The sequence below is a fragment of the Cercospora beticola genome, chromosome 2 (assembly GCF_033473495.1).
Source record: "Cercospora beticola chromosome 2, complete sequence".
Classification (NCBI taxonomy): Eukaryota; Fungi; Ascomycota; class Dothideomycetes; order Mycosphaerellales; family Mycosphaerellaceae; genus Cercospora; species Cercospora beticola.
The window spans coordinates 410,950-423,958 of NC_088936.1; the positions used below are offsets into that span (position 1 = coordinate 410,950).

At 52.3% G+C, this 13,009-nt stretch overlaps 5 protein-coding genes across 5 annotated transcripts; 2 read left to right on the forward strand and 3 right to left on the reverse strand.

The window, feature by feature from the left end:
• Nucleotides 1–180: 180 nt before the first annotated feature.
• On the reverse strand, nt 181–1,689 carry RHO25_002315 (uncharacterized protein; the record flags this gene model as incomplete). Its single annotated transcript, XM_065602227.1, has 1 exon — nt 181–1,689. One exon carries the CDS (start codon nt 1,687–1,689, stop codon nt 181–183), a length of 1,509 nt encoding a protein of 502 aa, XP_065458299.1.
• Nucleotides 1,690–2,187: 498 nt separating this feature from the next.
• Nucleotides 2,188–3,793, reverse strand: RHO25_002316 (uncharacterized protein; the record flags this gene model as incomplete). The annotated part of the gene is made up of 3 exons (XM_023594831.2): nt 2,188–2,869; nt 2,921–3,408; nt 3,464–3,793. The coding sequence occupies 3 exons, from the start codon at nt 3,791–3,793 to the stop codon at nt 2,188–2,190; spliced, it is 1,500 nt and encodes a 499-aa protein (XP_023458443.1).
• Nucleotides 3,794–6,546: 2,753 nt separating this feature from the next.
• On the reverse strand, nt 6,547–7,423 carry RHO25_002317 (uncharacterized protein; the record flags this gene model as incomplete). The annotated part of the gene is made up of 3 exons (XM_023594830.2): nt 6,547–6,695; nt 6,749–6,914; nt 6,965–7,423. The coding sequence occupies 3 exons, from the start codon at nt 7,421–7,423 to the stop codon at nt 6,547–6,549; spliced, it is 774 nt and encodes a 257-aa protein (XP_023459664.1).
• Nucleotides 7,424–7,999: 576 nt separating this feature from the next.
• RHO25_002318 (uncharacterized protein) lies at nt 8,000–11,364 on the forward strand (the record flags this gene model as incomplete). The annotated part of the gene is made up of 2 exons (XM_023594829.2): nt 8,000–8,818; nt 9,040–11,364. 2 exons carry the CDS (start codon nt 8,000–8,002, stop codon nt 11,362–11,364), a joined length of 3,144 nt encoding a protein of 1,047 aa, XP_023459665.1.
• Nucleotides 11,365–11,848: 484 nt separating this feature from the next.
• On the forward strand, nt 11,849–12,536 carry RHO25_002319 (uncharacterized protein; the record flags this gene model as incomplete). The annotated part of the gene is made up of 3 exons (XM_023594828.1): nt 11,849–12,003; nt 12,263–12,368; nt 12,462–12,536. 3 exons carry the CDS (start codon nt 11,849–11,851, stop codon nt 12,534–12,536), a joined length of 336 nt encoding a protein of 111 aa, XP_023459658.1.
• Between the last annotated feature and the right edge of the window lie 473 nt (nt 12,537–13,009).

Consider the following 13,009-nt stretch of genomic DNA (forward strand, 5'->3'; position numbering starts at 1 on the left):
AATGCCTTCAACGAGACTTTGAAGCCAGTCCAGTTATTTGAACTCCAGAGATTCGGGCAACGCTCAGGCTTTTCGTGGAGAACACCAACGACGAAATTGCTGCATGCTATTGAACAGCTATCCAAATGCAACCTCCGATTGGTTTCCAGATGGAGTTGACGTTCTCACGCTTCCATCAGATCAGCACTCAAACATCTTCGTCGTGCTGACATTGATTCTGCTCCATTTCCTTCCCTCTCTCAAGCAACTGAGAAATTGCATCGGCCAATAGACATGATATAACATGAACCATGGCAACGGATCCCAGACCTCACATGTCCCATCTTTCCATGTCAAGAGATGCACAACAAAAGTCGCCACATTCCGGATGAACTCTCGCACATTTAATTGCAATCCCAGCACTTCCAGCATGGGGACCAACACGAGCGTAACCAAGTCATGTCCAATCCAATAATACGCATCATTCCTCACCGGACTCGCAAACCACTCCGGCCCATCCTTCTGCGAGACTCCATCCAAAAGCTCCAAATACCCATGAACCATATCTTCAGCCCGATTGAACAGACAAACTGCCGTATGTGCTCTTGGATTACATTCAATTGGATACAACACAATCTTCTCCGAATGCTTCTCATTCGTATCTTCCACTAGAAAATCGAAAGATAAATGTCCCGTAAACCCTTCCCCACCAGCCGCAGCATAGTGCTCGGTAAATTTCAGCATCGCTTTCGAGAGCGCAGAATCCGAAGGCAGAGCTCTATAATGCATCAACAACTCAGCAGAAGGACAAGCAACGAAAGCTCGAACTCGTCCATTGATCACTAATGCGTGTGTGCAAAATTCTTCTCCTTGGATGAATTGTTGCAAAATCCAAGGTTCTTGTTCGGAGATTCGTAAGCGGTCGAGGTATTTACTTGTTTCTTCTCGGCTGTCTTCTTTTGGAAGAAGTGTCATGATGTCTCCGCGAGCTTTGTCGTCCATTCCGATGGTTTTCATGATGTACTTTCTTCCCTTTGGAGCGTTTTGCAGGGCGTCTTCCACTTGGGATCGTTTGGTGATTGTTTTCGTTTCGGGGATTGTTAGGCCTAGCTCTTCTGTTCTCTTGATGAATTTGTCTTTTTCATGGAGCATTGTTGTTGTTGCAACGTCGAATTGGACGGCCTTGCATTTCGTTCTTGATTCAACGATCTCTTTTGCTTCGCCATCTTCGACTGCGGAAGCAACGCCGGAACAGCTGACCCAAAGGTCGACTTTCTCTTTCAAAATTACGTCAAGTAAGGATTGGACGTAGGGTCCGGACGACTTGGAGGAAGGTTTTCGAAGCGTGTAAAAATTGTAGAGAGAAGCTGAAAATCGACCACATGCATATCCGGGTTCGAAGTCTGCTCCAATAACTGCATGGCCGGCTTGATGAAAGGCTCGAGCGAGGACGAGGCCTTTGGTCATGCCCACACCTGTGACGAGAATTGTTTTCTTGCTGTTTGGCGGAAGTGTCCCATCGCTGGTGTGTGATTGTTGACTTGTTCGGGTTCCTCTCTTTTGAATCTCATCTCTGCCAGTGAAAAAACTGATGACATAGCTGACGATAAGAACTGTGATGTCCAATGGCAAGAAGACCAGACTGAGCAAGATCAAAGAGATATTCTGTGCTGCATGGAAGCTCCCTGGCGATTTAGCATTGAGCACCATCTTGACGAGAACGTGGGAGCTGCGACTTGCTTGAGACGATCTTTCCCCAGCCGTGCCTGCCTTGCGAATTCTTGGGGTGCCGATGAGCAGAATTCGACTTTTGGAAATGCTCGTTCGGCTTGACGCGAGCTCCCCAAGCTGTGTCCATGCAAGAAGCTCTGACCCTGCATGCACAAGCTGATATTGCGGCTAGGGCATAGTGTGGCTGCATGAAAGACTCAGGATGACGTTCACGACCGGAGAATTTCGCTCGGAGATGTCAATCCAATGCCTCTACGCGTCAGTTGCAAAGTTGCGTGATGTATATTGAAAGTGGGATGTTTTGCCCCACTATGTTGACACGCCAAAATGTCAATGATTATGTCAAGAGATTCAGACGTGGTAGTATGCTGATGAACAATGGTATTGTAACAGGAATAGTTCGTAGCTCTCTTCTGCGAGAGGCTTCTATGTAATCATCATCTTGAGCCATGATGTTCTATTTCTATAGAGAACTGTTTAGCTCGTTCCATTGACGGCATGGCCGTTTACGCCATTCTGAAGGCCATCAACACCCTCAGGTCCCGATGCTGCCTTCTTCGCAGCCTTGACGCCATTGACGGCAACTCCATTGCCGTTGGCATGTCCGTTGACACCGTTGGTGTGACCATTTGTGCCATTGGTGATAGCTTGCTTTGTGTCGTCGTTGATGACATTGATTTTCTTGAGACCAGCAGAAGAGCCATTTGCGTGGCCATTGGTGCCTGCAGTGGCATCGACTGCCTTGTTGTTCAAAGTGTAGCCAGTGTCACTGCTGTCGACAAAGGCCTCGATACCCAGTCCATTACGTGGGTAAGACTTGCAAATCTCCTTGTGCTTGCGAAGCGCCTCGTTCATCTCCTCTTTCTCAACATCGTTCAAGAAGACGCAGCTCCCAAGTGGGCTTGGGATAGCAGCTCGCAGCTTGCCGTCACGAGTCTTCAGAATAGCAGCAGTAGCCTTCTCGAGGACCTCCTCGGTGAAGTCCTCGTGGTCCATGGACAGGCCAGTGCGGGAGAACAGATCGAGCAGACGCTTGTAGTCGCTGTCTGGCAGGTTGCCACGCATGTGGGCAAGCGTGGCAGAGTATGCCATATCGATAGAAATGGCGTGGCCGTGGCGAAGGGGAACATCGGGCACCAACTCGTGGAGTGGCGACCAGCTGTAGAAGCGTCAGTGTCTGCGAGAATCATGTTCCGGATATTGTACATACGTGTGGCCATAAGCAATCACGCGGTCGAGGCCGATTTCGTGCAAGTTTGGGGTTTCCAACTTCAGCATCTCGTGGATGCCAGCTCTGTTGATCTCGTCACAAGCCTTGGTAACCTCCTCGGTGGTATCATCAGAACGACCAAAGCCAGTCTTGATGATTTGCTCGGCATACTTGTCAAGCAAGTCAAACGTTGGCAAGTGTGCACAAGAGGAGATCTTGATCAGCTCCGCGAAGCCATTGCGGATCTGTGCCTCTGGCAAAGTGCGGAGGAAAGTGAAATCGAGGAAGGTGTGGATCGGTGCGTGGTAGGCGCCCAGGCGGTTTTTGTAGTTGCCGTAGTTTACAGCAACTTTGATCGAGACTGAGGCATCGATCAAGCCGATCACAGTAGTGGGGATGCGAATGAAGTTTGTGTTTCTGCGGTAAGCGGCGCAAGCAAAACCAGCGACATCAGTGACCAAGCCACCTCCGATAACGAGAACCGGCTCCTAGAGTTGTTGTCAGCTCTCAGTGTTTTTGCCCTCCACAACAGAACTATCTCACCTTTCGGTAGATGCCAAACTTGGTCATCGAGTCCACGATGCTCAAGAAGGTATCAATGCTCTTGGCCTTCTCGCCGATCATGGTCTTGTGGACCTGAAGCTCAATGTTGTAGTGGTCGAAGTATTGCTGCATCTGCTCGCCATAGACATTGAAAATGTTGGTGTCCATGACTGCCAGGGCCCTGCCCCAGCGCTCATAGCACTTGGCAAGTTCCGGCTTGCGTGTATCGAAAACATTGTCGATGAATGTGAAATCATATTCGATCTTCTCGTAGCCCTCAACGTGAAAGCCGTTGGACGTTTCCGCCACAGTAGCTTTAAGATCGGACATTCTGGCTGTTGACTCACGAAAGAAAGCGTGAGTCGATTTGAGGAGCTAAGGAAAGAGCTCGACTGTTCAATTGTTGATTTCGTGTGGAGGGAGTGAAAGGCGGAGCTTCGGCGGCTTTGCAGAGGTTTTATACCTCCTGCAGGACTCGCATAGTGTCGCCATGGACTCCTTAGATCCGGCCATTCCCATGTGGATTGCGTTAACAATTTGCTAGTGGGATCCTGGAGCTGGTCGCAGAAAGTTGTCTGAGCAATGGCATAATCAGCGCAGGTCCACAAGAGCATCCGGAAGCTCGACTTGGAGCCGGCGCAACGACAGGTCTAGCTGCAGGTAGACGAAGGGCAAGCGATCCAGCTCCGACCAGTGTGAGCAGCAGAGAAGGCCATGTCGACTCGATATGGAGTAGCGTTACGACGCAGTAGAGTGATGATGTCGTACAAACAGCTGCATGTGACGACGCGATGAGCGCGTCGCGGGGCACTCATTCGCCCACGCGCGTTGCCGCACGAAGCACGTTGCTTGGGACCCTTCCGACCAAGCCATCGAATTGTGTGATACTGCGGAGCCTCTCCCGATTAGATCGCAGATGGGTTGCAGAAGAGCCAGATCTTAGCGCGCTTTTCTACCAAGATAGACCGGTGTCTGCAGATCGTCGTCGACCTTGCAGGGTCTTGTGTGTTGTCCCTTGCATTCGACTTTTCGACTTCATGAGCGCACATTTGCAATACGGACACTTTTCGTCCTCCCGCTGTTCTTCATGTTTCGTCTCAATGGGTCTCGGAAGATCCTTGCGACATCGCGGAGAAGATCTTGGTCCATTGTTGGGATCAAGCCAAATCAATTGCGTCATGCAGGCTGCAAGACAGTTGGCAGCAGTGGGTACTTGCTCCTCGGCATCATCCTCGCATCATGAGCTCCGCTTCTCCTCATCCACGCGCGGGATTGTGAGAAGAGAGTTGTGGGAGTGGTGATAGCTTTGCATAAGCGACCGGCCATAAATCTGAGGTGTAGCCGATCTGCATTAGGCCGAGTCGCAGCAGGATTTCGTCCCGGAGCCCTGCACCATTGCCACGAGCTACTGATGCAATTGCATATGAAAGGTAGGTCGTGTAGATCAACTGGTGTCAACTGTGGTATGCTGCAGCCCGACTGACTCGACTACAACGAGAACAGCCGCAGAATTTTTCACTTCATCAATTCCCCTTCCCGGTCGAAAGAATCGTTCTAACTGTCCGGGAACCTCTTCTCGACGGGCGCAACAGCGACAGCGAGGCGCCTAGAGCCGGAATTTCGAATCCGGGCAAGCATTACCAGGATGTTGAGATCATGGCGCTCATCGCGGCGGCCCTCCATGTTCCTCCAGTTTATCCCGCGTGCGCAAGACCTGCTTTGAAGAGTGCGACCCGCAGTTGTCGCCATGGTCAATAGCGAATAACGAAATTCTGGGGGCATCGTGTTGCAAGTCCTGCCACGGAGTGCACCAGTAGCTCTGCGCTAAAGCATTACGTGCGATCAGCCTCGGGAATTGTACGCGACCACAGCGACGATGAGAAGGCTGTTCTAGCGAGTAGCATAGCTCATGTCGCTTCCAACGTTGTGTAGAGCGCTGCGACCCAGCTAGCTCCGTCCAGCATCAGACCGGATCGACTGAGCTGGCTGTGGTTCTCACAGCTTGCGTCCTCGCTGGCGAACCGAGCAGTGGTATTCACATGTCAAATGCCTCCATGCAGGACTCCTGATGATGTCGAGAGAATCGGCTCGCATGATTACGTCGACAAGGCTCGTAGTTGCTACAGCGATCCATGGTCGGCAGGAGTCGGACTTGTGTCGAGAAAGTGGGCTCTGTACCGGACGTCTTGGTCTTGGAAGACATGCGTCGTATGCAAGAGGATGTCGCTTATACGAAAGATGGCAGGGATTGCTCTTGGGGGCGGTGTGCAACCTGGCGATGGGTGAGAAGCTGTAATCAGTGTTTCGCGCTGTCAGCTGCAGGTCAGATGAGTGCGAATCTTTCGTGAGCGCCGAAATGCCGCATGTGAAGCGACGTCGAGAAGAACATGGAAGTGAAGTGGTCAACAGCGCTGAGGAGAGGAGGCAGGAGGGACAACCGGGCTTGGCGCGCTGTGCTGAGGCCTCAGGCAAGCGTAAGTCAGATGTGGGATGGCACTGCAGGATCAGCGCCTGTGACGTGGCAAAGTCGGCATCTTCATAAAGTGTGTGGGTGTGGGCTACTGAGATCCATTGGATGCAGATGGCGTCACCTGAAAGGCGGGCAAGCCCTGCGTCTGCTCGTAGAGCATCCACTCTCGCGCGCGTGTGCACTGGTTGTCTTCGGCATTCGATGACAGAAGTCGACAGTCGCCAGTGTCCACGACCGGGTCCCGAAGCGAGCCACAGGCGTGACGAAGCTTGAAAATCTTGACAGCTCTATGTCGGATCCCTGTCAAGCGAAGCAGATAGAAATGCTTGTGTCTAGCGATCAGGTGCCGACTATCCTGAAGATTTCCAGCTATCAGATGAACGTCCTGCGGACTGGAGCCGGGCTCGGTCGGTGCTTATGTGGCTCGATTGTTGTAAACTCGTCCACATCGCAAGCTGGCGAAGGTAGAAAGGCACTGCGTGCCGCTACAAGAATCGAAATCTTAAGCAGAGAAGCTCGGCGCTCGCATGAGTCCGGCTCAGGCTTTGCTGGAAAATGGATGTCATTGGGAAATGTCGCATCCAAGTGCCTCCTACAACTCCCAACAAATGTCTTATACGGGCTTTCGTAGGTTAACGCCACACCATAACACGGGTGCCAGGTTCGTTGCACAATCGAATGTGAAAAGACTGATGAGCCACAGGACCACAAGGACCGGGATTGGCGCAAGCAAGACTTCGGTGCGGCTGAGAAATGGCAACGCTGCGAGCGCATGTTAGCAACACTGCGTAGGGTATTGTGTTGGCGGATCTCACCGTTATAGCCCAAGAACGTGATGACAAAGTAGTAGCTCAATGCCATGAGGTACATCGTGTTTCCAAATAGGTTCGAAACCCAATAATCCTGAGCGATGAGAGGCATGAGCAGGAATTGAAGAACGTAAAGGAAGGTCCAGATTGGTAAGTACGCTCGGATGGAGACCTGCAAGTTGTAAGCATCTGGTCAAGATGTTTGTTTAGCCGCAGACGTACATCGAAGCAATAGCCAAACTCCAGCCCTTCATCTCCAGCACCCAAGCCTCCGCCGCTCGGAGGACCAAAAAGCCCCTGTCTTCGCTTCCCCAGCACACGACCCACCAGAAAGTACATTGCAGTACTGACGACCAGACTAGAACCGAGAAAGTGCACAAGCACAAAGGCTAGGGCTACTCGGAAAGTCCTCCCGAACCCATCGGCATATGCCAAGCCCCACGCCAACCCAGTCAGGAATAGGAATAGACTCAATAGGTAGGTAAAGGCCGGATCAGCTCGATGATACGAGTTCTTGGTTTGTTTGTGGTAGTAGATGTTTCGGAACACTTTTTTCGGGGCTATGATTAAATGCGTCATCTCCCATATTGCTGTCTCGAAGTCCATAGATGTAAATTTGAAGAGACGCCGAAAGAAGGGCGGTATCCGCATAGTTGCAGTAGTACGTCTTGAGGAAGACATGTTGACTTTATATGTGTATGTGGGCCTGGCGGAAGTGTTTCTAATCGAGAAGAAGTCCAGCAATCGTTCTGCGTAATCTTCAGGAGAGCAGGCAGGCCGCGATCATTTCCAGTATATCCGGCGCTTCTCTAGGATTCTCCTTGGATGTTGACGTTCAAAAGGAGTGACTAGACGGTCGTGCGTGATGTGTGCGTGATTCCGGCCTTGTTCGCATGTGACAATAGAAAGTGTTCCTGCAGCCAACTGTTTGAACAAGAGCGGAAGTGAGGTTGGCGCCTTCCGGCTGCCGGCTGCTCCCGCGACAGTTGCTTCCGTGTCGAGGCATCAACAACTTCTCCAACCGACATCATCACAACACCCACATCGCAACTTGCGCCGCCCTCACCTTTGCTCGACCACTTCTTCGACTTCGTGCGCACTTTATCCGTCTCGGCGATCTTCTTGCCCTTTCTGCAGAGGCGCGTCGCAGCGCGACATTTCTGCGAATATTGGTAAGACAGACTCGCGCAAAGCCTTTGTCTACCGCTTGCGCCTCAACACCCCCGTTGCGCTCGAGGCGCATTGCGTCGCTTAGAGATGGCCGACGAGTACGATCCGACCGCGCCACCAACCTTCGATGCCGCCGCGGTCGAAGACCACGAGGACAGCTACGACCCGGCCAGCTATGGCGACGATGGTGGCCAACAAGACGATGCCAACGACGAAGACGACGACTACGATCCTTCGAGTATGAACTATGGCGACGACGCCGCGCAGTCGACCCCAGCACAGTCCAAGCCGCAATCTCCCACGCAAGCCGAAACGACAGCCCCAAAGTCGCAAACCAAAGTCGCTGGCTTCATAGTGGAAGAGAGTGAAGATGAACAAGACACGAGCGTGCCGGCGCCATCGCAGGTTAACGGCAATACAGGTGCTCACTCTGGTCTTGGTGCGGTCGCGCAATCTGAAGCGCAGGATGTATCGTTAAATAGTGCACCACATGTTGACACAGCTGAAGCAAGCTCAAGTCTCAATGGGTTCACTGTTCCAGTCCCTGCATCTTCTAGTACTCCAGTTGCCCCAAAAGTCACATTGCAGCAGACAGCTCCACAGTCAGGTCAAGAGGGTAAGACAGTGTCTACCGCGGCCTCTGCGCAGCCGACACCGCAACCCACTCAACAGAGCATCGCGCCGACCCCGCAGCCTCCGGCGCAAGAGTCTAGCCTCCCTTCAGTACAGGCTCCACCGGCAAGACTTCCACATGACAAAGTTGGGCAGCTCGAGGACCGCATCAAAGATGACCCCAAAGGTGACATTGGTGCATGGTACGAGCTCATCAATCACTACGCCGCCAAGGAACAGTACGACAATGTTCGGACTGTGTACCGGAGATTCTCTGAGGTGTTTCGGACAGCGGTACGTATCTATTCTCCCCCTTTCATGTTGATTTCGTTCTGGCGATGCGGCGGGGGCATCGTCTGTCGCGGGTTCGAAAGTGTGATGTACCACAATGGCGGCGGCGATGTATGGGGTTATTTGACGGACATCTTGTTTCGGCAGACAGGAATCCAGTGCAGTGGTCGCAGGACCTTTTGGGATTCTGCGTGTTCAATAACGCAGCAGCTGACGTGTGGTAGGTCAAGCTCTACCAGGACTGGATCAAATTCGAGAGCGATCTCGACCGCCGGCATGATGTGAGCATGATCGTCAATACTGCGCTCGCAAAAGAGCAAATTTATCATGTGGCACTGTGGAAGATTTACCTTGACACCGTCCGAAGAGAGCATCCCCTTGTCGGAGACTCGACTGGTGCGAATCGAAACATGCATCTTGCGGCATTCGAAGCGACCCTGGGCGCGATTGGAATAGATCCAGACGCAGGCGAACTCTGGCGGGAATACGTGGACTTTGTTAAGGATGGTCCAGGAACGCTCGGTGGACAAGGTTGGCAGGATCTGCAGAAAGTCGATTTGGTCCGGAAGGCGTATCAGCGAGCCACAAAGGTCCCTCATTCCGAGCTTGTGAAGTTGTGGAAGGAGTATGAAGCATTTGAGATGAGCATCCACAAGCAAACAGGCCGAAAACACGTTCAAGAGCAGAGCCCGCACTACATGCAAGCTCGAACTGCGCGCATGCAGCTCGAACAGAAGATCCAAGGACTCGATCGGACATCCTTGCCGCGGCTGCCACCCATCTACGGCTGCGCTGGGGAAGACGAGTTTGGGGAGCAAGTAGAAAAATGGCGGTCGTGGATTGCATGGGAACGCGACGAAGATCCGCTGGTTTACAAAGGCTCAGAGGATGAGGAGTGGCGGAAGCGAGTCATCTACGCCTACGATCAAGCGACGATCTTTCTATGCTTTTATCCACAGATCTGGTTTGAGGCAGCCTCATGGTGCTTCTCTACGGGGATTGCCGATGTCATCGCACGTGGCGACGCATTTCTGGAGAAAGGTATGCAGATGAACCCCGAATCTGTACTGCTTGCCATGATGAAGGCAGACCGCATCGAGAGTGATCTGGAACCCGGCAACACCGAGGAGGTCCTCATCCGCAACGGCGACAGACTCGACAAGCCATTCGCTGATGTACATGCCGCGCTTTACGCGCTTCGTAACAAGGCAATGGACAAAGACAAAATTGCCCTCGCTCAAATTGAAGCGCACTTCAACTCAATGCCGCCGGAAGAGGAACCGCAGAATGCACAAGAGGATGACGACGAGGATGAACCAGCTGAGAAACCTCTCACCCGCACAGAGCAGAAGAAAGCCCAGATCGATGCAGTAAAACAAGCATCCGCGGCGCACCTTGACATGTTCAAGCGCACGATATCATACGTTTGGGTGGCAAAGATGCGGGCTTTCCGTCGTGTGCAAGGCCAAGGACGGGCACCAAAAAAGAATGACGAAAAACCAAAGCCATACGTCAAAGGTTCTAGAGCAATCTTCAGCGAGGCACGACCAGGCGGACCGCTTTCAAGCGAAGTGTACATCGCAGCCGCCCTGATGGAATGGCAATGCTACCGTGACCCTTCTGCCATCAAGATCTTCGAGCGTGGCATGAGATTGTTCCCCACCGACACTGCTTTCATCCTCGAGTATATCAAGTACCTGACCAGCACGCAAGATGCCACAAACGCTCGAGTTGTGTTCGAGTCCACAATTCCGAAGATTATGGGCAGTACAGAGCTCACCCACGAGCAGAAGCAGGACAGCTGCCGCCCATTGATTGGCTACATGCATGACTTTGAGAGCAAGTATGGAGATCTGGCACAGATTCACAAGATCGAGAAGCGCATGGCTGAGATATACCCTGAAGAGCCTGAGATCGCTCGCTTTGCTCATCGCCTGGAACTGCAAACATTCGACGCTATTAATGCACAAATCATCATTAGTCCGAGCCAGGCACAGCCGAAGCCTGTTTCGTCGCTCCCGCCCGGCGCTGCCGCCCAGCATATTATGGCAGGACAGTTAGCTGCAAGCATTGAAGGGCCAACATCGCCAAAGATGGGCGGTGCTGCACCTGAGATTCTACTTGGTCCCAATGGTCCATACATCGCCTCACCTAAGCGCCCTCTCGAGTCTGACGATGATGGACCAAATCGCAAATTCATGCGTGGTGAATCGCCTCTCAAGAACGCTCCTGGGGTGCGCCTCGCAGCTACGACATCGGGTTCAGGCAAAGGAGGCTTCGCCACGAAGACTTTCGTTCCGGTCAATGGTCCTCCTGTGCCAAGTGGAGTCTCTGCTCCGCCACCAGGACTCCCGCCTATGCCCATTGGTCCACCTCCTCTCCCAGTCGCGGTCTTGAATGTGCTGTCCATCATTCCGCCTGTTCACACGTACATTGGCACGAGGCTTGATCCAGCGAAGCTTATTCAGCTGGTCACCAGTGTTCCAATTGAGCAGACTCGCGCTGCTCACCAGAATGGCACGCTGAACTTGAAGTTCCGACCATTGTAGTGTGGTGCTTGGATGTAGAATACTGCAGTACGTCGATGGGCAGCATGGAGCAGTACCCACAAGGTCTCCGAGAAGGACTGTGATCGGTGGACGACCAGCGTTATAACTTGTTGCAATGGCGAGACGAAACGTCACTCTTCTTGTACTATAGAAATTGTGCGAGTGACCAACACAAGGTGGTCAAAAGAATTACAATACGTGAAAAGCTTCAAGTCCGTTCCACTTCCCACTGTCTATGCCACAAGACATCATTCATCAAGTATCAAAATCTCGTCTCGTGCCTGTGCCGTCAAGTGCCTATAGAAATGTGACGTGGAAGTGAAGACATGTCACCCCATCACCCAACAATCAAGCTCACCTTTGAAGCTGACCGGACCTCGGACCCGACCAACCACATCTTCCGAACAACAACTCCATCCCGTCCAAGCAAACAACGCCTCTCGACCTCTTGCTCGTCCGATCGCGATACCCAGGTCTCCTCACCATGGCGTCCAGAATAACTTCAGCCGCCATGCGCGCTTTCACCCGCCGCCCGATCACGACTGCTATCGCACAGACACGCTCGTTCCAGACCTCACGCACGATGCGCGCAGACGCGGTCATCTCGCCGAAGAAACCTATTGGAGCTTTCCGGGGATCGTGAGTGCATCTCTCTTCACCTAACTGGTACACTGTGCATGGAGAGGCTTTGGGTCGCGGACTAGTGTATACAAACAGCCTCAAAGAGCTCCAGACGCGCGTAAAGAGCTGTAGAGCTTCAAATATGGATGCGCGCAGGTATTATCTGCTTGAACAGCTTCTTGAGCTGTAGAAAGAGCTGGAAGAGGACACAACACAGAGGTGATTCGCTATGGACATTCAGTGCACAAGCTAACGGTACGACTTTCTGCCTAAACAGATTATTTGGCTTCCTTCTCGGAACAGTAGGAGCTGGCGGAGCGCTGTACTACTATGTCGTGGATCAGTACAAGGTGTCGAATGAGTTGTTGACGGAGGATATCTATGTGAGCCCTGCCCTATCTTCGGGCACGAGGAGCTCTGCAATTTTGGAAATTGTGAAGAGGGCCGATGTAGTATTGGAGCTGACGTTTTCATAGGCCTTGCAATCGGCTGTGCAGAGACTGGAGGGATATGTGAAAGCGCTGGAGGCTGAGATTCCAAAGAAGAAGTAGATAGGTCGAGGAGGTCGAGGAGATACCAGACAGTCAAAGACCGGAGAAACAGGTGGTGGAAGCGCAGCAATGGACCACAAATGAAAGCATGCGGCAACGGTTCATGGCAGGAGCATCATATCTGTATATTGTGCAGGCCTAGCAAGCGAAGAGCATTATGGTAATTCGAACACAGCAGGCGAGTGTTCCCATGAGCAAGCAATGCTCTCTTACATGGTCATTGATTTCTCGCTGTACAAGATCAGTCACGAACTGCCCTATCCACCACAATGTCCTAGGTTCATATGCCAATACAATGTTCAATCCTGGAGCTTTGTCAGTTGCATGCTCCTTCCAAACGCCGCGCGCAAAGGTGCCTTCCAAGATCTCAATCGGCCTGCATCTGTGCACTTCTCTGCGCTCGCTCTGCACGCACTCCTTGTGCCGGCCCAATCTCCTGTCAATCTGAACCTCGTAAATTCTCCGCACACTCA